Consider the following 22,335-nt stretch of genomic DNA (forward strand, 5'->3'; position numbering starts at 1 on the left):
ACTGCAGTGAGACCTGTGTGCTATAATCACATGACTGCAGTGACACCTGTGTGCTATAATCACATGACTGCAGTGAGACCTGTGTGCTATAATCACATGACTGCAGTGAGACCTGTGTGCTATAATCACATGACTGCAGTGAGACCTGTGTGCTATAATCACATGACTGCAGTGACACCTGTGTGCTATAATCACATCACTGCAGTGACACCTGTGTGCTATAATCACATGACTGCAGTGAGACCTGTGTGCTATAATCACATGACTGCAGTGAGACCTGTCTGCTATAATCACATGACTGCAGTGACACCTGTGTGCTATAATCACATGACTGCAGTGAGACCTGTGTGCTATAATCACATGACTGCAGTGAGACCTGTGTGCTATAATCACATCACTGCAGTGACACCTGTGTGCTATAATCACATGACTGCAGTGAGACCTGTCTGCTATAATCACATGACTGCAGTGACACCTGTGTGCTATAATCACATGACTGCAGTGAGACCTGTGTGCTATAATCACATGACTGCAGTGAGACCTGTGTGCTATAATCACATGACTGCAGTGAGACCTGTCTGCTATAATCACATGACTGCAGTGAGACCTGTCTGCTATAATCACATGACTGCAGTGAGACCTGTCTGCTATAATCACATGACTGCAGTGACACCTGTCTGCTATAATCACATGACTGCAGTGACACCTGTCTGCTATAATCACATGACTGCAGTGAGACCTGTCTGCTATAATCACATGACTGCAGTGAGACCTGTCTGCTATAATCACATGACTGCAGTGAGACCTGTCTGCTATAATCACATGACTGCAGTGAGACCTGTGTGCTATAATCACATGACTGCAGTGACACCTGTCTGCTATAATCACATGACTGCAGTGAGACCTGTGTGCTATAATCACATGACTGCAGTGAGACCTGTGTGCTATAATCACATGACTGCAGTGAGACCTGTCTGCTATAATCACATGACTGCAGTGAGACCTGTGTGCTATAATCACATGACTGCAGTGAGACCTGTGTGCTATAATCACATGACTGCAGTGAGACCTGTGTGATATAATCACATGACTGCAGTGAGACCTGTCTGCTATAATCACATGACTGCAGTGAGACCTGTCTGCTATAATCACATGACTGCAGTGAGACCTGTGTGCTATAATCACATGACTGCAGTGAGACCTGTCTGCTATAATCACATGACTGCAGTGACACCTGTCTGCTATAATCACATGACTGCAGTGAGACCTGTGTGCTATAATCACATGACTGCAGTGAGACCTGTGTGCTATAATCACATGACTGCAGTGAGACCTGTGTGCTATAATCACATGACTGCAGTGAGACCTGTGTGCTATAATCACATGACTGCAGTGAGACCTGTGTGCTATAATCACATGACTGCAGTGAGACCTGTGTGCTATAATCACATGACTGCAGTGACTGCAGTGAGACCTGTCTGCTATAATCACATGACTGCAGTGAGACCTGTGTGCTATAATCACATGACTGCAGTGAGACCTGTGTGCTATAATCACATGACTGCAGTGAGACCTGTGTGCGTTGCTGCAGTTGCTCTCGGAGCCTGCGCAGGTGTGTGTGGGCGTGGCCTTCCTCTCGCTGCATCCGATTGGTCACGTTGAGCTTCACGCTCTTTAGCACTGATTGGCAGAGGTCTTTGGAGGGGGCGGAGCCTGCAGTGATGCTGCTCAGGACAAACTTTGCACATAAATCAGCCAAGCGTCCACGGCTCTGACCAAACAAGCTCTGCATGGGTATAAACACACACACACACACACACACACACACACACACACACACACACTCCTGATATACACATATGGGTTGTATAAAATTGCAGGTCAACATTACATCAAATAAAAAGGGAATATCTGCGGTAGTATACATGATAGTCCGTCATTGCAGCGACATCCATCCGCACCTAAACATGACGCTGAACTGTATAAAGCGCTGCAGAAATAGAGCTGATTATAGATTTATGATAGATTATGATTATGATACTGACCGTCCAGCGTTCACACAGAGCCTCTGTGATTCTGCTGTCCTGCTGCAGCTCAAACTCTCTCCTCTGACGCCAGTGTCTCATCTGCAGCTCCACACACGCCTGCGCAGACAGACAGATGAGCAGTGAGACAGACACACGCCTGCGCAGACAGACAGATGAGCAGACAGACAGATGAGCAGTGAGACAAACGCCTGCGCAGACAGACAGATGAGCAGACAGACAGATGGTCTCTACAGCAGGTGCGACGCTGCCGTGTGTTTCTCACCTTCATCATGAGTCGGGCGTCTGTGTGTGTGTCTGTGTGTGTGTGTGAGTGTGTGTGTGACAGGCGACTCCACTCGCAGCTCTGAGTCTTCATCATCCTCCTCCTCCTCACACAGATCTTCTGTTCGAGCTCGAGCGCTAGTGTCTCCGTCTGATGTCTGATCGCTGCAGGCCACAGAACATCACGTTAATGTGGGATTACACATTTATTAAGAAAATGTTTAAGATCTGCTTATCCTCTATCCTTACATAACATTACTTGAAGATCTAAGGTGGCCTTCTATATGAACATGACCCGAACCCAGAGAGACAAACTGAGAGTTAATCATTTAGTTCTAGTGAAGTCAATGGGGTCCATCAAATGATGGGTTACAGACATTCTTCAAAATATCTTTCTTTGTGTTCAGCAGAAGAAAGAAACTCATACAGGTTTGAAACAACTTGAGGGTGAGTAAATGACAGAATTTTTTTTTTTAAGTTAACCATTCCTTAAATTGATTTCAGATGTGGGGTCAGTGTGTGTGTGTGTGTGTGTGTGTGTGTGTCGTACCGTCAGCGCTCTGCTCCACTGCTTCATTAACCGCAGCCTGGAAGTCACTGAGAATCTGTGTGTCCAGCTGTCCATCACATTTCAGCTGCTCCACTGATTGGATTGTGGCTTTCACCATAAGCTCCGCCTCCAGTTTCAGCAGGGCGGTCCTTTCTCTCAGGCAGTCGCTCACTTCCTGCCAGCACTCAATCCTGTCTATCAGCATCTGTCGAACATCAGCATTAGCCTGAGCTCAGCGTGAGCGTGAACACTGTAGTGTGTGTGACTGTAGAGTGTGTGACTGTAGAATGTAGTGTGTGTGACTGTAGAGTGTGTGACTGTAGTGTGTGTGTGTGTGTGTGTGAGTGACTGTAGAGTGTGTGACTGTAGTGTGATTGACTGTGTGTGTGTGAGACCGTCACCTGCAGGACTGACGCCTGAACCTCAGACAGAACCTCCTCCATTGGTCGCAGGCATCCAATGATGATACGCATCACTTCCTCTGAGACGTCCCGGGAAAACCTGCGCTGAAGATTCTGCCCGAGCCGCTGCAACTGCTGTGCAAAACTCACAGCCTGAACACACACACACACACACAATAATTAAAGGGGACATATCATGAAAATGTAACTTTTTCCGTGTTTAAGTGCTATAATCGGGTCCCCGGTGCTTCTACCAACCCAGAAAACATTAAAAGTGACACATTTTTGGTGAGCCTTTCTCTGCATGTCAAAAAATAAGCCGATCAGATTTCTCTCCCCTTCTGACGTATAAAGAGTATCTTATTATAATATTACCGATCTTTAATCTGCACGTTTACACACACCAGCCGACATTTGGTTAGACATTTGGCTGAACACTATTGACCAGAACATGTCACCGCTGTCTTATAAAGACCTCTAGAACTGTGGACACTTGTGGAGAAGTTCAACATGATGATGAGATGATCAGTGTAACTCCACAACAACTACAGAAATGTCTCCACTAACATTCAGAAACTCTTCCTGAGTCTCTCCGTAAGGCTGCACTCGCTACTGGTTATTCTGGGATTCTGGATGAGGGAGAAAGGGACACACACAAAAACTGCGCTTTTTTGCTCACACCCAAAACGGGGCAAATTTGTCAGGCTATAATAAATGTTCTGGTATTTTTAGCTGAACATTCTGGAGACACCATAGATTTATATTACATCTTGTGAAAAGGGGCATAATATGTCACCTTTAATAATAACTGTAATAATCTATTTAACAATAATCTCTTTAATAATTACAACTAACGTTAAACCTCCCATCCTGTGCGCTGTATCTGTTTCTGCTGTGTTTGAGATTACCATCTGCAGTGATCGCTCCAGCTTCTCCCGTCCCGCCTTCTCCACCTCCTCCACAGAACACATGACCACGCCTGACTCCACCCCCTCCTGCACAGACACGCCTCTCTTCAGCAGCTCCGCCTCCTGCACAGAGCCTGACTCCGCCCCCTCATCCACAGACACGCCTCTCTTCAGCAGCTCCGCCTCCTGCATAGCACGTGACTCCGCCCCCTCATCCACAGACACGCCTCTATTCAGCAACTCCACCTCCTGCACAGCACCTGACTCCACCCCCTCATCCACAGACACGCCTCTTGCCAGCAGCTCCGTCTCCTGCACAGCGCCTGACTCCGCCCCCTCGTCCACAGACACGCCTCTCATCAGCAGCTCCGCCTCCTGCACAGCGCCTGACTCCGCCCCCTCGTCCACAGACACGCCTCTCATCAGCAGCTCCGCCTCCTGCACAGCACCTGACTCCGCCCCCTCATCCACAGACACGCCTCTCGCCAGAAGCTCCGCCTCCTGCACAGAGGGTCAGTGTGAAACGGCAGCAGGTCATTGAACATGATTTTCCTCACGCGTCTCACCTTGATGATGTCAGCGTGTTCTCTCTCGTCCAGCAACACACGCAGAATCTGCAGGAACATCTGCACAAAGTCCACAACACACATTTATTTTATTATAATGTTAAATTAAAGAATTAGTTCAACTTCAAATCAAAGTAGAACTTCAAATCAAGAAATCCAACACATTTTTTCTCATGCATACAACAATCAAAACCAACATTTAACTCATAGGTTGGTTTTACATTATTTTATCAAATAATATAAATATGCATATACAATTTTTCAATAAAAAAAATTATATAAATATTAGGGCTTAGGAGAGAGAGAGAGGAGAGAGAGAGAGAGAGAGAGAGAGAGAGAGAGAGAGAGAGACATCAGAGATGATGTATGATGATGATGTATGATGATGATGTATGATGATGTATGATGATGATGTATGATGATGTATGATGTATGATGATGTATGATGATGTATGATGATGATGTATGATGATGATGTATGATGATGTATGATGATGATGATGTATGATGATGTATGATGATGATGTATGATGATGTATGATGATGATGATGTATGATGATGATGATGTATGATGATGATGATGATGTATGATGATGATGATGATGTATGATGATGATGATGTATGATGTATGATGTATGATGATGATGTATGATGATGATGATGATGATGTATGATGATGATGTATGATGATGATGATGATGTATGATGATGATGATGTATGATGATGATGTATGATGATGATGATGATGATGTATGATGATGTATGATGATGATGTATGATGATGATGATGTATGATGATGATGATGATGATGATGTATGATGATGTATGATGATGATGATGAATGATGATGATGATGATGATGTATGATGATGATGATGAATGATGATGATGATGATGTATGATGATGATGATGTATGATGATGATGATGATGTATGATGATGATGATGATGTATGATGATGTATGATGATGATGTATGATGATGATGTATGATGATGATGATGATGTATGATGTATGATGATGATGATGTATGATGATGATGTATGATGATGTATGATGTATGATGATGATGATGTATGATGTATGATGTATGATGATGATGTATGATGATGTATGATGATGATGATGTATGTTGATGTATGATGATGATGTATGATGATGTATGATGTATGATGTATGATGATGATGATGTATGATGATGTATGCGTGTCGTACCGTGTGCTTCTCCTGCTGCAGGCGTGATGTGTGTCGCTGCAGTTCCTCTAGAGTCACACACACCAGACTGACCCTGCACACATCATGTGACCCTGATTAACCCTTCACTGGCTCCTACACCTGCTCGGTTTCTGCACGTAAATCTAGGACTGTGTGTATGTGTCACTGACCGAGAGTGGCAGGGGGTTTGTGGGTAATGCTGGACTCTCCTGAACACGTGACTGGCGTGTGTTTTAGACGAGGGGCCGCAGGAGACGAACTGACCGCTGTCATCATCCTCCCTCTCGTGGCTCGGCCAATCATCAGCCAGCGAGGAGGCGGAGTCCTGACACCTGGGCGGCTCGTGCAGAGAGGGGTTAGAGGCTCCGTCCGCCAGCGGCTGCACACACACACACACACACACACACACACACACAGATATCAGATCAGGAGCAGGTCAGCATGCAGACAGCGCACGGCCGCACGTATACACACAGACACACACGCACACACACACACACACACACACACACACACACAGATATCAGATCAGGAGCAGGTCAGCATGCAGACAGCGCACGGCCGCACGTATACACACAGACACACGCACACACACACACACGCACGCACACACACCCTGTATCTCTGGTTGATGGGGTAGATCACTCTAGCCTTCAGGGCAAACGCAGCCACATCTCTGTTGACCGTCCACTGCCTCTCCTGAGAGAAGAAGAAGAAGAGATTCTCCTCAGTGAAGCTGCGCACACACGCACACACACACACACACACACACACTTTTATGATGGACAGATGCACTTTTATGAAAGAAGAATGTCATATCCACCTAGGATGACTTGAGGGTGAGTAAATCATGGGCTAATTTTCATTTTAAAGTGAACTAGCCCTTTAACAGCTGAACACATCTGTGCTGAGATCCCTGAGACGAGCTTCTCCGCTGGTGTAGGGTTAGGGTTAGGGTTAGCTAATCCCTGAGACGAGCTTCTCCGCTGGTGTAGGGTTAGGGTTAGGGTTAGCTAATCCCTGAGACGAGCTTCTCCGCTGGTGTAGGGTTAGGGTTAGCTAATCCCTGAGACGAGCTTCTCCGCTGGTGTAGGGTTAGGGTTAAGGTTAGCTAATCCCTGAGACGAGCTTCTCCGCTGGTGTAGGGTTAGGGTTAGGGTTAGGGTTAGCTAATCCCTGAGACGAGCTTCTCCGCTGGTGTAGGGTTAGGGTTAGGGTTAGCTAATCCCTGAGACGAGCTTCTCCGCTGGAGTTCGACCGGCAGCGTCTATTCATACACACGTCACAGTTATTTCATTTAATCAGCTTTTTGCAGTTCAACCACATTAAACCTCGACAAGTCCCCCTGTGGTGTAAATCCAGCTTTTAATGTTGTTTATGTGTCTATGTGGTGTTTTTAATGGTCGACTCCATTGCTGAGTATTTTCTCCTTAAAACTGCAGTGAACCAAAGACAGTCTCAAAAACACGCTTTGAAATCGCTGGTGTTTCTGACGTCACAAACTACCTTGTAACCAATCAGATCAACGTGTGATCGTCAACCAGTGGATCTCTGAGCTGAGTGAGTGAGTGGAGGCGGGGCTCATTTGCATATTCATAGAGCCGCGCATACTAAATGAGGCAAGGGTGTCGAGTTACATTCAAGATATTTTAAGGCACCAAGAAATTTTATTTATTCCAAGGAAAAACTCTTGAATGTGTCCTTTTGGTGATTAAAGATTAGTTTTAAGTGATGAAATGATTGGCCACAGGGTTAGTCTCCGCCTCAGACGTCCACGGACCGCCGGCTGAACGTCTGATGCATGCGGCACACTCTTCTGGAAACACTTCAGGAGTTTCAAAGTCGTGATCTGATTGGATGTCCGGGAGACGTGTGTGTCGCGTTCTTTATCGGTCCGCCTGGAAACTAATGCTGTGACGCCGAAACCCCTCGTGGAAGAAGAGAGCCGTTGAGTACGACTGTGACAGTGAGTGTTTACAGGATCAACTGAACGCTGGGATTTCAAAAGTACGTGAAGTTAGCGGCTCCACTCTTGCAGGAAACTTGCACAACGTTCTGGAATGAATAATTTATTAGACGCACGCCAGTCTGTTATTGTAGCGACTTCGGGATTAAACATTAGACGCCCCTAAACATGACGCGGAACAAGACGAACTGTGATTGGTTGCGTTGTCAGTCAAACGTCCTCTGAAGCCGCGCGAGACTAACGACAGCGGGACTTCAACAGATATTAGCATAATCCACAGAAATCAAAACGGGAAAAAATGAAACTGTTTGTGTGTAAGCAGTGTGTTAGTGAGTGCAACACACACTGGTTCATCCGGTCCGACGCTCCGGCGGTCACAGTCGCTCTCCTCCTCCTCCTCCTCCTCCTCCTCCTCCTCTTCCTCTTCCTCACGCCGGCGCAGGCCTCCACACTGACACACAACACAGCCTTATCAACACCTCTGCTCATATCCTCAGTTAGAGAGGAAGATATAAATAAGATTCAGTGTCTATGAAAGCAATAGAGTTACGCCGTTTAAAACCAATGGGAGAAACAGAGTGATGGACTGATCTAGTACAGTTGATGAAAAGATCATTATTAATTAAACATACAGTAAATAAATCATGTTTAAATCAATCAAAATAAAACACCATTTTCTATATTTTCTGATTTATAGAGTGATAAAAAAAAAAAACTCTAATATGTCAACAAAATCAAACAATATAGTTTTGAACTTGGCTTTATCCAATGTTCAGATTTATGTGCTGGAAATGTATGCATATTTAATTAGACAAAGCCTCATTTGCATTTATAAACAAAACATTTCATAACACTTTTAATCAAAAAATGTTTGCAATTTATAATGTAATCAATCAGCTGTGGAATCAGGACAATATCCATTAGTTTTAGACACTATTCACCTGGGGTGTCTTGCCTTAAAAAGCAAAAATTACAACTTTATGTTATAATTGACTTTTTATGTCATAATTTCGATATGTATAATCATGATTTGCAAAAGCATGTTTTCTCCTAACTCTTCCACACAGTACTGTATATCAGCATAAACATAAGCACATAAACGGCTCACCGGAGCAGAGATGAGCAGCTTCCGGTGACACGCGTAGAGGAGCGCGGCCGCGAGCAACGCCAGACCCGCACCGGACACCGCGACGCCCGTTACCGGAGCCCACGTCACTTCCCGGTCCCGATCCCGGGGCTCCGACAGATCAACCAGCGCGTTCCCCGAGCACGAGTCTGACGAGCCGTTAACGCGCATCTCACACACCGTTACCGGGCGCAACAACTTCTACTGCAGCTGTACTGTTACTTTTTGACTGGCAAAGCTTGCGGCCAATGGGAGCGCTGCATTGCCTAAGGAATGCTGTTCACTAAACCAATCAGAGATGCGAGGGGGCGGGGCTTCCCGCAGCTTCCAAAGTTTGGGAAAAGTTGTGTGCTAAACGGAAATGGAAAAACAAAACTGCGCTTTTCTTCTCGTCCAGTCATGAGATATGTACATACTCATACAGTTATTTACTGAGTCAAAATAGCAGGGACATTGGTGATATGAAACCGTATTAGTCATTTTAAACGTAGAGTTAATTAATCATCGCGCTGAGATTATTCAACCGGCTCGCGTTTAACGAATCGGTTTGGGATTAAACCCTATGGATTAAACCCACGCAGTTTGGAAATGGACGGGTGGTTAGTGATTATGAGCGCGCTACTGTTTATCTCGCGAGCTGAAGATGCTGCGCGTGCTCGTGCGCGCGCGCGCCATAGATCAACATCTGTTCGATCAGACCATCATCAAGAGAAGATGAAAGATTTGGAGAAATTCCAGCGCAAAAAAGGTTTCTTTTTCATTTTTTTTATTTTTATATTTTATTATTTTTTTATATATATTTTTTAAATCTCAAATGAAACATTTGTTAGTTGTTTCCGGGGGAAAAAGTTACGGAAGCCCTGAACCGCAACGTAAAAAAAAAAAAAAAAAAATTGTAAAAAAAAAAAAAAGTATGTAAAAAAAAAAAAAGTATGTGTAAAAAAAAAAAAATTGTATGTAAAAAAAGAAAAAAGTATGTGTAAAAAAAAAAAAAAAATTATGTAAAAAAAAATAAATAAAAGCTATCATTTCGAGATTAAAGTCGAAATGTTTCGAGATTAAAGTCGAAATGTTTCGAGATTAAAGTCGAAATGTTTCGAGAATAAAGTCTTCTGTAGAAGTTGTGTGTGTGTGCTTGCCGTTATTTCACATTGCCGCACAGGCATTCATGCGTGTGCGTGCGTGTGTGTGTGTGTGTGTGTGTGTAAATACATGCGCTTGTGAAGTCGAACTGCCGTCTATAATAGACACTGTACGTTCTGGATACATTTTAAGTGCATCATTCTGTATCCAATCATTTGGCCGGATCCCGTGATTTCCTCAAATATGATAACCACTGGTGGTTGAGGAAAGATTCCCTGAAATGATTGTAAAGCGCTTTTAAGTGTAGGCCTACAGTATATGAAAGCGCTATATAAATGCCTCATTCATGCATTCATTCATTCATTCATAAAGCTGGATATCTTGATCCAGTCTGACAGTATATTTTATAAAGTCCTATAGCCTAATGTCATGTTGGTAGACCTGTAGAATATCCCTTTGTTGAAAGCCCAGATAAAAGTAAAAAGCTATTATTTTGTGTAGATCCAGTTTACACACACACGCACGCACACGCATGAATGCCTGTGCGGCAATGTGAAATAACGGCAAGCACACACACAACTTCTACGGAAGACTTTATTCTCGAAACATTTCGACTTTAATCTCGAAACATTTCGACTTTAATCTCGAAACATTTCGACTTTAATCTCGAAACATTTCGACTTTAATCTCAAAACATTTCGACTTTAATCTCGAAAGATTTCGACTTTAATCTCGAAATGATAGCTTTTTTTTTTTTTTTTTACATAATTTTTTTTTTTTTTACATACTTTTTTTTTTTTACAGATTATTATTATTTTTTTTACGTTGCGGTTCAGGGCTTCCGTAAAAAGTAGAAACAGAAGTTGTTTTTATTGTTTTTTAGAGATGAGGCGGAGTATCAGCTTGTCAGAGCAGTACACGGATGACGTCATCTCGAGCCACTCCTTATTTGGTCAGTGGGCGGATCAGAGAACCACGAGAAACACGTCAAATCGGGTAAAATGACACCTGTCAATCATCCGAACCATTCTATTTTCAAAAATGAAAACTAAAGATGATTTTCTGTTAGTGTCATGAATCAGAGCTGCAGTCCTCATCTAGTCCTATTCACAAACAAATTACTTTTATGAGTCAGTTCTTTATTATTTTGAAGAATGTTGTGTGTTTGTGTTCCCATTTATTCTAATCAGTTTGATGTTTGTTTACATTCAGAGCGTGACAAAGCCTTCAGCGTTCGGAGTCTCGTTCCTGAAGTGTGCTCAGGTGCGTTTCTGTGTGTGTGTGTGTGTGTGTGAGAGAGAGAGTGTGTATGTTACTCGACCCTCAATAGAACCACTAAATTGGCCAGTTATCTATTTATTAAACATTTTAAAGAAAGGCAAATCCTCTCCAAATACAGGTTAAAGGTACAATATGGAAGAATTTTGCATTAAAATATCCCAAAATCTCAAGGCCAGTGTTATATATTTTGTTAAGTTGATTACTTACAATATCCCACATTTTTCCAACTATTTTTAAATCGTGAGAAAATTGCGATTTTAACCAAGGAAACGGGGCGTTAGAGCAGGGGGAGCTGGGAGTCGCCAGTCAATGGCGTCATATCCGCGTTACCCTCGGTTTCCGCTCGTACTGCGTGGAGTCCTGGACAAATGCGGAAGTTGTAGTTGTAGCGTCTATCAAGCAACAAACGTTAGCTTGTTTCGTGCAGTCGTTATGGGACACAATTATTCTTTACCGATTGCAGCTGGTTCTGTCGACAAAGCATGCTTAATTTTATATTCAAATGTAGCATTCGGTAATAGTTATGTTTATGTAAGGAAAGTATTATTGCTTTAGAATTGTGTATAGTTTATTGACATTGTTTATGGCCATGTAAATAAACATAGCATGTGTTATACATAAAGATTAATCAGTATTTTGGCAAATGATGTGGGTTTGTTCGAATGTACTTTTACAACATTTGTTTAGAACACGTAAAACTGCGCCGCGTTACACAACAATGAATTAGACATACAGTAACATCTATGATAACCAATGTAGTATTAAACCTTACTTTCCTTGCGGTTAATTCATTTTAATGAAATAAAAGTGTGATGAGGTCCAAGAGTCAGGAAGGAAGAAGACGGGTCGGCGTGACTGGGACTCGTACTTTATTAAAATAAAGCAAAACAAACAAAAGTCGCACACAACATGCATTCACCGTGGCAACCGCGACGGCACAAAACAGTTCAAAAACGAGAGCTCGGATCCACCGGTTTTCTTTCTCTGCGTCCAATTTTCTCTTCAGTCTCTCTCTCGTTCCAGCGCGGCTTATAAGCGTCTCTCCACGCGGATCACAGCAATAAGACACAGGTGTTCGTCATTTGCACTTGATCTACTTGCGTCCCGCTCGTCTCTTCTCTCTCCCATTACAGACCGAGCTGAACCACGCCCTCCTCGCCACAAAAAGCATGTCATTAAATGCAACATTTATAAAAATAGAACTTAGCCTCATCCATGAACATGATTTTTCGATTCCCGTCTGACTGATTTACATCCACGGTGGAGTTGAAAACAACAGTTCCCATCATTCCACGCTCCATCACATCGTCATCAAGCTACGCCGTTGTTGTTGTTTGGAATGTAGCGCCCTCTAGCGGCAAAAAATTCTTGCATATTGTACCTTTAAGTGACCATGATCTAGAGATAGAGAGAGGAAGACGTAGACAAACATGGACAGAGAGAGAGCAGAGGAGTGTGAGTGTGTGTGTGTGTGTGTGTGTGTGGACAGAGAGAGAGCAGAGGATCTGTAGACACTGTGATCTACAGCACATCGAGGATGAGGAACACTTTCTGCTCTTCTGCTCCAAATACACCAATATAAGAGAAACCTTTCTGCCCAGACACTGAAAAAATGTCCATCTTACTCGGAGAAGACGATAGTACAGCTGCACTCGCGGCTAAATATGTATTAGCTATTCACAACGCCAGAGACAGCTAATTCTCTAGAGAGACCCACTGTATTTATTCATTTATTAGGATAGATTGTGTTTATTTATCTATTTATTTATATTTACTATGCTACATATGACATGATCTATACATATATGTTTTGTTTGTTTGTTTTATTATTTATATATAATATGTTGATGCTTTGGCAACATTGTGTTACACAGTCATGCTAATAAAGCTAAATTTAATTGAATTGAAATTGTGAGAGAGAGAGAGAGAGAGTGTGTGTGTGTGTGTGTGTGTGTGTGTGTGAGAGAGAGAGAGAGAGAGAGTGTGTGTATGTGTGTGGGAGAGAGAGAGAGTGTGTGTGTGTGTGTGTGGGAGAGAGAGAGAGAGAGAGAGTGTGTGTGTGTGTGTGTGTGTGTGTGTGTGAGAGAGAGAGAGAGTGTGTGTATGTGTGTGTGTGTTAGAGAGAGAGAGAGAGAGTGTGTGTGTGAGAGAGAGAGAGAGAGAGAGTGTGTGTGTGAGAGAGAGAGAGAGAGAGAGTGTGTGTGTGTGCGTGTGTGTGAGAGAGAGAGAGATAGAGTGTGTGTATGTGTGTGTGAGTGAGTGTGTGTGAGAGTGTGAGTGAGTGTCTGTGTGTGAGTGTGAGTACGAGTATGAGTGTCTGGGTGAGTGTCTGTGTGCGAGTATGAGTCTGAGTATGAGTGTGTGAGTGCGAGTATGAGTATGGGTACGAGTATGAGTGTGTGGGTGAGTGTCTGTGTGCGAGTGCGAGTATGAGTGTGTGAGTGCGAGTGTGTGGGTGAGTGTGAGTATGAGTGTGTGTGTATGAGTGTGTGAGTATGAGTGTGTGAGTATGAGTGTGTGAGTGAGTGAGTATGAGTATGAGTATGAGTGTGATTACGAGAGTGAGTGTGAGTATGAGTGAGTATGAGTGTGCGAGTGTGTGAGTGCGAGTGTGTGAGTGCGTGTGCGAGTGAGTGTGATTACGAGAGTGAGTGTGATTACGAGAGTGAGTGTGAGTGTGAGTATGAGTGAGTGTGAGTATGAGTGTGAGTGTGAGTATGAGTATGAGTGTGAGTGTGTGAGTGTGAGTGTGTGTGTGTGAGTATGAGTGTGTGAGTGCGAGTGTGGGTGAGTGTGTGTGCGAGTGAGTGTGAGTATGAGTGTGATTACGAGAGTGAGTATGAGTGTGTGAGTATGAGTGTGATTACGAGAGTGAGTGTGAGTATGAGTGAGTGAGTGAGTGTGAGTATGAGTGTGTGAGTATGAGTGTGTGAGTGTGAGTATGAGTGTGAGTGAGTGTGAGTATGAGTGTGTGTGAGTATGAGTGTGTGAGTGCGAGTGTGCGAGTGAGTATGAGTGAGTGTGAGTATGAGTGTGATTACGAGAGTGAGTATGAGTGTGTGAGTATGAGTATGAGTGTGATTACGAGAGTGAGTGTGAGTATGAGTGTGTGAGTGTGAGTATGAGTGCGAGTATGAGTGCGTGAGTATGAGTGCGTGAGTATGAGTGCGTGAGTATGAGTGCGTGAGTGTGAGTGCGTGAGTGTGAGTGCGTGAGTGTGAGTGCGTGAGTGTGAGTATGAGTGTGTGAGTATGAGTGTGCGATTATGAGTGTGAGAGTGAGAGTGCGAGTGTGAGTATGAGTGTGTAAGTGCGAGTGTGTGAGTGCGAGTGTGTGTGTGAGTGTGAGTATGAGTGTGTGAGTATGAGTGTGAGTATGAGTGTGATTACGAGAGTGAGTGTGAGTTTGGGTTTGAGTGTGTGGATGAGTATGAGTGTGCGAGTGAGTATGAGTGAGTGTGAGTATGAGTGTGTGAGTGCGTGTGGGTGAGTGTGAGTATGAGTGTGTGAGTATGAGTGTGTGAGTGTGAGTGTGAGTGTGAGTATGAGTGTGAGTATGAGTGTGAGTATGAGTGTGAGTATGAGTGTGAGTATGAGTGTGAGAGTGCGAGTGTGAGAGTGCGAGTGTGAGTGTGCGAGTATGAGTGTGCGAGTATGAGTGTGCGAGTATGAGTGTGGGAGTATGAGTGTGTGAGTATGAGTGTGTGAGTATGAGTGTGCGAATGAGAGTGCGAGTGTGCGTGTGAGTGTGAGAGTATGAGTGTGTGAGTATGAGTGTGTGAGTAAGTGTGTGAGTATGAGTGTGTGAGTATGAGTGTGTGAGTATGAGTGTGTGAGTATGAGTTTGTGAGTATGAGTGTGTGAGTATGAGTGTGAGTATGAGTGTGATTATGAGAGTGAGTGTGAGTGTGAGTATGAGTGTGCGAGTATGAGTATGAGTATGAGTATGAGTATGAGTATGAGTATGAGTATGAGTGTGCGAGTGCGAGTGCGAGTGCGAGTGCGAGTGTGAGTGTGAGTGAGTGCCTGTGTGTGTGTAATATTGCCAGTCGTGTGTCACAGGTGGACAGTGGTGTTGAGCTGCGAGTGACCCTGCTAGTCAGGAACCCAGAGGAAGGTCACGACCTCTCGCAGCTCTGCATCCGTGACTCAGTGTCTGCGAGTGATGGTGCGTTCAAGTCATCTCGTATAGATCGTATTTACGAGTTGAATGCACATGAACGCCACCACAATGTCGTAAATACCAGTGGGGAGCTCGGGATTTTCTTTAAGCCCCGATCTGTACGAGTTGGGGGCGTGTCAGTGAGAAACATGGCGGAATCAATGAATGCAACGTCTGTAGTTGAGCAAAGTGATAGTAAAATATATCACTTACAGGTTTAGCAGTGACATTGTAAGGCTTTTTCATTTATAACAAAGTAAGCTATCTGCACAAAATATGACATAGCCTACTTGTAATATAACAATTATATACTAATTATATAATGATACAGTTAATTTACATTGGCCTCATAAGTTAATTAAAAACATAAAAAGAAAAACACACCCGATGCGCAATCTTTGTTCTTTATTTTCTATAAGCAGAGTTAACAAAACTTGCTATATTTTCGTGTTATTCATTAAAAGAAGGTACACCACCATCTTGCTCCGATGAAACTGACTTGAACGCACCTCACGTCGTCAACACGACTTCCCACCTCGTACGTACGAAATTCCCAGGAGGACTTGAACGCACCATGAGTGTGATTACGAGAGTGAGTGTGATTACGAGAGTGAGTGTGATTACGAGAGTGAGTGTGAGTATGAGTGAGTGTGAGTATGAGTGAGTGTGAGTATGAGAGTGAGTGTGAGTATGAGTATGAGTGTGAGTATGAGTGTGTGAGTGTGAGTGTGTGTGTGTGAGTATGAGTGTGTGAGTGCGAGTGTGGGTGAGTGTGTGTGCGAGTGAGTGTGAGTATGAGTGTGATTACGAGAGTGAGTATGAGTGTGTGAGTATGAGTGTGATTACGAGAGTGAGTGTGAGTATGAGTGAGTGAGTGAGTGTGAGTATGAGTGTGTGAGTATGAGTGTGTGAGTGTGAGTATGAGTGTGAGTGAGTATGAGTGTGAGTATGAGTGTGTGTGAGTATGAGTGCGAGTGTGCGAGTGAGTATGAGTGAGTGTGAGTATGAGTGTGATTACGAGAGTGAGTATGAGTGTGTGAGTATGAGTATGAGTGTGATTACGAGAGTGAGTGTGAGTATGAGTGTGTGAGTGCGAGTATGAGTGCGAGTATGAGTGCGAGTATGAGTGCGTGAGTATGAGTGCGTGAGTATGAGTGCGTGAGTATGAGTGCGTGAGTATGAGTGCGTGAGTATGAGTGCGTGAGTGTGAGTATGAGTGTGTGAGTATGAGTGTGCGATTATGAGTGTGAGAGTGCGAGTGCGAGTGTGAGTATGAGTGTGTAAGTGCGAGTGTGTGAGTGCGAGTGTGTGTGTGAGTGTGAGTATGAGTGTGCGAGTGCGAGTGAGTGTGAGTATGAGTGTGTGAGTATGAGTGTGAGTATGAGTATGAGTGTGATTACGAGAGTGAGTGTGAGTTTGGGTTTGAGTGTGAGTGTGTGGGTGAGTATGAGTGTGCGAGTGAGTATGAGTGAGTGTGAGTATGAGTGTGTGAGTGCGTGTGGGTGAGTGTGAGTATGAGTGTGTGAGTATGAGTGTGAGTGTGAGTGTGAGTATGAGTGTGAGTATGAGTGTGAGTATGAGTGTGAGTATGAGTGTGAGTATGAGTGTGAGTATGCGAGTGTGAGAGTGCGAGTGTGAGTGTGCGAGTATGAGTGTGCGAGTATGAGTGTGCGAGTATGAGTGTGCGAGTATGAGTGTGCGAGTATGAGTGTGTGAGTATGAGTGTGTGAGTATGAGTGTGTGAATGAGAGTGCGAGTGTGCGTGTGAGTGTGTGAGTATGAGTGTGTGAGTATGAGTGTGAGTATGAGTGTGTGAGTATGAGTGTGTGAGTATGAGTATGAGTGTGATTACGAGAGTGAGTGTGAGTATGAGTGTGTGAGTGCGAGTATGAGTGCGAGTATGAGTGCGAGTATGAGTGCGTGAGTATGAGTGCGTGAGTATGAGCGCGTGAGTATGAGTGCGTGAGTATGAGTGCGTGAGTATGAGTGCGTGAGTGTGAGTATGAGTGTGTGAGTATGAGTGTGCGATTATGAGTGTGAGAGTGCGAGTGTGAGTATGAGTGTGTAAGTGCGAGTGTGTGAGTGCGAGTGTGTGTGTGAGTGTGAGTATGAGTGTGCGAGTGCGAGTGAGTGTGAGTATGAGTGTGTGAGTATGAGTGTGAGTATGAGTATGAGTGTGATTACGAGAGTGAGTGTGAGTTTGGGTTTGAGTGTGAGTGTGTGGGTGAGTATGAGTGTGCGAGTGAGTATGAGTGAGTGTGAGTATGAGTGTGTGAGTGCGTGTGGGTGAGTGTGAGTATGAGTGTGTGAGTATGAGTGTGAGTGTGAGTATGAGTGTGAGTATGAGTGTGAGTATGAGTGTGAGTATGAGTGTGAGTATGAGTGTGAGTATGCGAGTGTGAGAGTGCGAGTGTGAGTGTGCGAGTATGAGTGTGCGAGTATGAGTGTGCGAGTATGAGTGTGCGAGTATGAGTGTGCGAGTATGAGTGTGTGAGTATGAGTGTGTGAGTATGAGTGTGCGAATGAGAGTGCGAGTGTGCGTGTGTGAGTATGAGTGTGTGAGTATGAGTGTGAGTATGAGTGTGTGAGTATGAGTGTGTGAGTATGAGTGTGTGAGTATGAGTGTGTGAGTATGAGTGTGTGAGTATGAGTGTGTGAGTATGAGTGTGAGTATGAGTGTGATTATGAGAGTGAGTGTGAGTGTGAGTATGAGTGTGCGAGTATGAGTATGAGTATGAGTATGAGTATGAGTGTGTGAGTGCGAGTGCGAGTGCGAGTGCGAGTGTGAGTGTGTGAGTGAGTGCCTGTGTGTGTGTAATATTGCCAGTCGTGTGTCACAGGTGGACAGTGGTGTTGAGCTGCGAGTGACCCTGCTAGTCAGGAACCCAGAGGAAGGTCACGACCTCTCGCAGCTCTGCATCCGTGACTCAGTGTCTGATGTGACGCTCCTACAGACCAACGGGAGCGTTCAGGAGAGAGGATACCAGACCTTCAGCACAGACACACTGCCCGGTACACACACACACACACACACACACACACTCACACATACACACCCACCCATACACACACACACACACACACACACACACACACACACGCATACATACATACACACCTACCCATACACACACACACACACACACACACACACACACACACACATACACACCCACCCATACACACACACACACACACACACACACACACACGCATACATACATACATACACACCTACCCATACACACACACACACACACACACACACACACACATACACTCCCACCCATACACACACACACACACACACACACACAGACTATATAACTCATACTCACTGTTCTCACTCTGTTTGTGTTTGTTTGTGTGTGTGTGTGTGGTGTGTGTGTTTGTGTGTAGCTGGCTCTCAGTTTGTGGTTTTGTACAGGATGAGTGTGAAAGGAAACAGAAAACAGGTTTTGACATTACCAGCGTTTCTGACCTTCTCCAATGCAACTCAGGTATCTACACCCGTCTGTCTCTCCCTCTCTTCTCCTGTCTCACTGTCTGCTGTCTCACTGTCTGTTGTCTCACTGTCTGCTGTCTCACTGTCTGCTGTCTCACTGATTTTGATCTGTTTGGTTCATTCACTGGTTGTTTGTTTGTGGTAAATAATAATATTGACTGTATTTCAGAATGACATTCATCTGTTTGGTCCAGTGGTGGCGAATTTCACTCTGAGGATAAACACCACTGAGCAGGTGAACACACACACACACACACACACACACACACACACACACACACACACACACACACACACACACACACACACACACACACACACACACACACACACACACACACACATGTCTGGTTCACTATCTTTGTGGGGACTCTCCATAGACTTAATGGTTTTTATACAGTACAAACTGTATATTCTGTCCCCTTACACTAACCCGACCCCTAAACCTACCCATCACACACACACACACACACACACACACACATGTCTGGTTCACTATCTTTGTGGGGACTCTCCATAGACTTAATGGTTTTTATACAGTACAAACTGTATATTCTGTCCCCTTACACTAACCCGACCCCTAAACCTACCCATCACACACACACACACACACACACACATGTCTGGTTCACTATCTTTGTGGGGACTCTCCATAGACTTAATGGTTTTTATACAGTACAAACTGTATATTCTGTCCCCTTACACTAACCCGACCCCTAAACCTACCCATCACACACACACACACACACACACACACACACACACACACACACACACACACACACACACACACACACACACACACACACACACACACACACACACACATGTCTGGTTCACTATCTTTGTGGGGACTCTCCATAGACTTAATGGTTTTTATACAGTACAAACTGTATATTCTATCCCCTTACACTAACCCTACCCCTAAACCTGCCCATCACAGAAAACTTTCTGCATTTTTACATTTTCAAAAAAATATAATTTAGTATGTTTATTTACCCATTCCCCTCATGGGGACCGCTGGCTGGCTGGCTGGCTGGTCCCCACAGTGGAGGTGATCTCAGGTTTTACTATCCTTGTGGGGACATTTGGTTCCCACAATGTAATATAAATCAAACGCACAGACACACAGACACACACACACACACAGACACAAACACACACTCACACACTCACATCCTCACACACTCACACAAACACTCAATCTCACACACACTTACACATTTAACCGGCTGATGTGTGTGTGTGTGTGTGTGTGTGTGTGTGTGTGTGTGTTGACAGGTTGATGTGGATCGCTCTGTTCTCCTCCTGGGCTTCCTGGGTTCGTTCCTGCTGTCGCTCCTGCTGTTGTCTCTCAGTGTCGTCAGTGTGAAGCTCCTCCAGCGCAGACGACTGCGCATCTCTGCACACACAGTCAGTGCTTTACAGTTTCAACACTGTCTGTGTGTGTGTGTGTGTGTGTGTGTGTGTGTGTGTGTGTGTGTGAGAGAGAGTGTGTGTGTGTGTGTGTGTGTGTGTGTGTGTGTGTTAGATGTTGGTGTGAAATGACTGTGTTTCTCCATTTCTAGAGACGCAGTGTGAATGAAGAGGCGGGGCCATACGAGGGAACATGTGACATCACTGCGTCAGCCAATGAGGAGGCAGTGTTTGAGGATAAATTTGTGGATATTTTGATGTTGGAGGATCCACAAAACATGATGGAGGCACTTGACAGGTGTGTAAAACAAGAAGAACATTGGGAGAAACAAAACACGCTTAACATTGAATAATATGATCAGTTAGACTGCACTGACACTATCAGATGAGAACAGAACTGGAACTGAATTGAGTTTAATGAAGACACGGATTGGGTTTGTTTCATAATTGATGAAATTTGGTACATTAACACTCTCCCTCATGTTCCAAACCTGTAAGACTTTAGAACATCTTTGGAACACAAATGAAGATATTTTTAATAAAATCGGATTGATTTCTGTCCCTCCATTATATTGATACACAACTACCACTTTGATATGGTGGCCCAGTAGTGCACAACACACAACAGTTCACAACACAATGGAATTTAAAAAGCAAACATAAGTTCAACACAACGAAATTAAGACGCAACACAACGAAATCAAGCTACAAAACAACGAAATCAAGCCACAACACAACGAAATCAAGATGCAACACAACGAAATCAAGGCACAACACAACGAAATCAAGATACAACACAACGAAATCAAGCTACAACACAACGAAATCAAGATACAACACAACGAAATCAAGCTACAACACAACGAAATCAAGCTACAAAACAACGAAATCAAGCCACAACACAACGAAATCAAGATGCAACACAACGAAATCAAGCCACAACACAACGAAATCAAGATGCAACACAACGAAATCAAGCTACAACACAACGAAATCAAGCTACAAAACAACGAAATCAAGCCACAACACAATGAAATCAAGATGCAACACAACGAAATTAAGACGCAACACAACGAAATCAAGCTACAAAACAACGAAATCAAGCCACAACACAATGAAATCAAGATGCAACACAACGAAATCAAGGCACAACACAACGAAATCAAGCTACAAAACAACGAAATCAAGCCACAACACAATGAAATCAAGATGCAACACAACGAAATTAAGACGCAACACAACGAAATCAAGCTACAAAACAACGAAATCAAGCCACAACACAATGAAATCAAGATGCAACACAATGAAATCAAGATGCAACACAATGAAATCAAGATGCAACACAATGAAATCAAGCTACAAAACAACGAAATCAAGCCACAACACAATGAAATCAAGATGCAACACAATGAAATCAAGCCGCAACACAATGAAATCAAGATGCAACACAATGAAATCAAGATGCAACACAATGAAATCAAGATGCAACACAATGAAATCAAGCCGCAACACAATGAAATCAAGATGCAACACAATGAAATCAAGATGCAACACAATGAAATCAAGATGCAACACAATGAAATCAAGCCGCAACACAACGAAATAAGCCACAACACAACGGCCTGACCCGACCACTAGAGGGCTCTCAGAGCGCGGTAAAGTTAGTTTTCCTTGCCACTGTTCAGTAGAGTCGGCAGTCTTACAAAGATATCAATATGACAATTAGTTTTAACAGTACGTAAGCATTGTTTATCAACATTATATAATAATTCAAAATCACCTACATGCATTATAGCTGCGTATTTATACTCGCGAATGCTTTATCGCACTACCACAGTGCATGA

At 43.9% G+C, this 22,335-nt stretch overlaps 3 protein-coding genes across 4 annotated transcripts in view; 2 read left to right on the top strand and 1 right to left on the bottom strand.

Moving 5' to 3' along the window:
- The window catches only part of evc (EvC ciliary complex subunit 1), a gene marked incomplete at its 5' end in the record, with an annotated part of 49,140 nt that extends 39,924 nt beyond the window's left edge, over nucleotides 1-9,216 (bottom strand). For both annotated transcript variants that reach the window (XM_084429503.1, XM_084429502.1), the window contains 12 exons: nucleotides 1,574-1,786; nucleotides 2,046-2,144; nucleotides 2,311-2,474; nucleotides 2,860-3,064; nucleotides 3,261-3,413; nucleotides 4,169-4,669; nucleotides 4,735-4,794; nucleotides 5,954-6,026; nucleotides 6,124-6,332; nucleotides 6,569-6,652; nucleotides 8,266-8,370; nucleotides 9,028-9,216. In XM_084429503.1, the coding sequence (XP_084285629.1) occupies nucleotides 1,574-1,786; nucleotides 2,046-2,144; nucleotides 2,311-2,474; nucleotides 2,860-3,064; nucleotides 3,261-3,413; nucleotides 4,169-4,669; nucleotides 4,735-4,794; nucleotides 5,954-6,026; nucleotides 6,124-6,332; nucleotides 6,569-6,652; nucleotides 8,266-8,370; nucleotides 9,028-9,216 (2,055 nt within the window). The remainder of the gene's footprint in view (nucleotides 1-1,573; nucleotides 1,787-2,045; nucleotides 2,145-2,310; nucleotides 2,475-2,859; nucleotides 3,065-3,260; nucleotides 3,414-4,168; nucleotides 4,670-4,734; nucleotides 4,795-5,953; nucleotides 6,027-6,123; nucleotides 6,333-6,568; nucleotides 6,653-8,265; nucleotides 8,371-9,027) is intronic.
- A 417-nt stretch (nucleotides 9,217-9,633) lies between these two features.
- On the top strand, nucleotides 9,634-15,800 carry LOC311303192 (uncharacterized protein; the record flags this gene model as incomplete). Its single annotated transcript, XM_084429504.1, has 4 exons — nucleotides 9,634-9,793; nucleotides 11,012-11,124; nucleotides 11,341-11,391; nucleotides 15,471-15,800. The coding sequence occupies 4 exons, from the start codon at nucleotides 9,634-9,636 to the stop codon at nucleotides 15,789-15,791; spliced, it is 645 nt and encodes a 214-aa protein (XP_084285630.1). The 3' UTR covers nucleotides 15,792-15,800.
- A 1,010-nt stretch (nucleotides 15,801-16,810) lies between these two features.
- The window catches only part of LOC311304121 (limbin-like), a gene marked incomplete at its 5' end in the record, with an annotated part of 35,537 nt that continues 30,012 nt past the window's right edge, over nucleotides 16,811-22,335 (top strand). The window contains 6 exons of the mRNA XM_084430980.1: nucleotides 16,811-16,836; nucleotides 18,398-18,582; nucleotides 18,970-19,070; nucleotides 19,245-19,310; nucleotides 20,357-20,488; nucleotides 20,644-20,789. Of these exons, the coding sequence (XP_084287106.1) occupies nucleotides 16,811-16,836; nucleotides 18,398-18,582; nucleotides 18,970-19,070; nucleotides 19,245-19,310; nucleotides 20,357-20,488; nucleotides 20,644-20,789 (656 nt within the window). The remainder of the gene's footprint in view (nucleotides 16,837-18,397; nucleotides 18,583-18,969; nucleotides 19,071-19,244; nucleotides 19,311-20,356; nucleotides 20,489-20,643; nucleotides 20,790-22,335) is intronic.

This window comes from Rutilus rutilus (assembly GCF_951802725.1).
Source record: "Rutilus rutilus genome assembly, chromosome: 14".
NCBI lineage: Eukaryota > Metazoa > Chordata > Actinopteri > Cypriniformes > Leuciscidae > Rutilus > Rutilus rutilus.